Here is a 2,452-nt window from a genome sequence, read left to right on the forward strand (position 1 = left end):
ATCATTCACATAATCATTTAAAATAATTTGACATAGGGTTTATTGCATCTTTATAATCATTCAGCTTCTATCATACTGGAAGTTCCTGTGGTAGCCCCTTGTTATTGTAAATTTGATATTTTTAATTTGAACATTTCTTTGTAAGACTCAGTATTTGGGTCTTTATTTGAGGATGTCTGTTAACACTTGTTTGTTTCTTACATGTGTGTCTCTTCTCTCCATTTTTAAGGCAGGTATGTACAATCAGACCTATTGCACTGACATACATAGTACAGGAACTGGTGTGTTTTTTATGTAAAGTCAAATTGCATTGTTTTTGTTTTTGATGTTGTTTGCAGAGGAAGTTGCAGAGGTGGACTTGGGGGAGCTTTCAGTCTCTGAACTTCTGGAAAGAGCCAACAGTAATCTGAGTAAGTGTGAATGCTGCAGTCACCCTGTTGTTGCCTGAACTCATTTGTTTCCCCTAATTTTCTCCAGTGACACTACAGCAGTTTGTAAAAGTAGCTCTTTGATGCTGTATGATTGTTTTAGTCCGCTCCGCTGGTGAACCCACTCTGATTGAAGGAGACATTGCCATTGACAATGAGGCTGAGAGAAATGCTGATCCCTGCACCAGCCGAGGCTGCACGTGGGGCAAATGGACTGATGGAAAGGTCTACATTCCTTATTACATCACAAATCACTTCTGTGAGTATCAGTTGGAACCACAAGCTCACAAGTTCTACGTGAAGGCAGAATATATCTTCAGACCAAATGACACACTGAAAATGCAAATATAGCTATAGATCTGCAAAACTACCCAACCATTCCATTACTTGAACAGTCTTATTCCATATACTGGGGTACATTCATGTGATCTGGGGGGAATATTTATCCATGTGTCGATCATTGTTTGTGTTGTGAGATAATACAAAAACAAAACTTACGGTATCATGTTTGCCAGCCTCCCGTGAAAAGTCCATCATCACCCGTGGACTGGAATCTTTCTCCTCCTTCTCCTGCATCCGCTTCAGGCCCACCAGAAGTACTGACCGTGACTGGCTGAACATTGAATCTCAGAATGGGTAAGAAAACTGAAGAAATTAAGAGAGCTCGTGTTAAAAGATGTTGTCAAACTTCAATCTTCAACTTATATTTCATTCTGTCCAGCTGCTGGTCTTACGTTGGCCGTCGTGGTGGTAAGCAGGTGGTGTCTCTGGCCCGTAGTGGATGTCTTTACCATGGCACCGTTCAGCATGAGCTGCTCCATGCTCTGGGATTCAACCATGAACAAACCCGCTCTGACAGGGACAACCACATCAGAGTCGTGCTGGGCAATGTCCAGTCTGGTAATATAAATATTTGTTTTCCCCACAGGAATATTAGAATGGAAACCACTGTAATAATGTCAGTTTCTCCCTTCCTTCCTTTTTGCTCTTCTTAGGAATGGAGCACAACTTCAGGAAGATAGCCACCCTCAACCAGGGCACTTCCTATGATTACAACTCTGTCATGCAGTACCACAAGTAAGAACTGACTACACATCAGCCCTCCTGTGTGTCTTCATATATGTGTGTGTGCATCTGTTGCCATTTACATGTTCTATGTCCTGTTGTAGATATGCCTTCTCTAAGAACAACCAGCCCACCATGGTTCCAATCCCTAACGCCAATGTGTCCTTCGGCACTGCTAAAGAGATGAGCCGCCTCGATATTGCAAGGCTCAACACACTCTACAAATGCTGTGAGTTCATCATGAATAAACATACAAATAATATCACCAACACACTTCTAATCCACTATGTACTTTTCTCTTTTACACAGAAATCCAGTCAGAAGACCTGATCGCCTCGATCAAATAAAGTAATTGAAACTATGATACGGCAGTCTTCTTTCATTCTCTCATTACATCCTTTTTGTCTCATTTCTGGGAAACATTTCAACAAAAATCTATCATAATTATTTTACTGTTATACTGACCAATAAGATTCACTATCGTTTGCCCATTGTCAGCATTTCTCCTACTTTGGCTGTTTCTTTAGCCTCTGCTGTGGGACAGATCACAGGTCCAAGTGCACATGTGCAACGCTTTGTACGACACAGGCACACAGCACGTAAACGAGGGTGCCAACAGTAGAGATCACGGCGATGCTAACAAAACCAAAGCGGATACTTTCAAAAGAGGCAAAGACAGTCGATTATGACATGTGCTTCAAGGAGTCACCAAGTTTGGATTCTCTCTTCTGGATTAGTAGAGTTATAAGTAAATAAGTAAATTTGTAATGCTTAAACTTTAACTGGAAGCTTAACTAGTTCTTATCTCCAGCGACGATCGCTTGTTTTTAACTTTACTAGCTGGTGTTGCATCAAAGCTGACCATCCGAATTCTGTCTTGTTGATACGGTCCTTCATTTGGTTTAGGCAAGAAAATGTAACTTGAGTTTTGGTTAACATTGGTAGAGAAGTGCAGCTGC

At 41.2% G+C, this 2,452-nt stretch overlaps 1 protein-coding gene across 1 annotated transcript; it reads left to right on the top strand.

Moving 5' to 3' along the window:
* The first annotated feature begins 310 nt into the window (after positions 1–310).
* On the top strand, positions 311–1,859 carry LOC131459503 (hatching enzyme 1.2-like). Its single transcript, XM_058629405.1, has 7 exons — positions 311–410; positions 532–687; positions 944–1,064; positions 1,150–1,328; positions 1,424–1,505; positions 1,598–1,722; positions 1,803–1,859. Coding segments are annotated over exons 1-7 (750 nt in total). The 5' UTR covers positions 311–325; the 3' UTR covers positions 1,805–1,859.
* Positions 1,860–2,452: the final 593 nt, after the last annotated feature.

This window comes from Solea solea, chromosome 5 (assembly GCF_958295425.1).
Source record: "Solea solea chromosome 5, fSolSol10.1, whole genome shotgun sequence".
NCBI lineage: Eukaryota > Metazoa > Chordata > Actinopteri > Pleuronectiformes > Soleidae > Solea > Solea solea.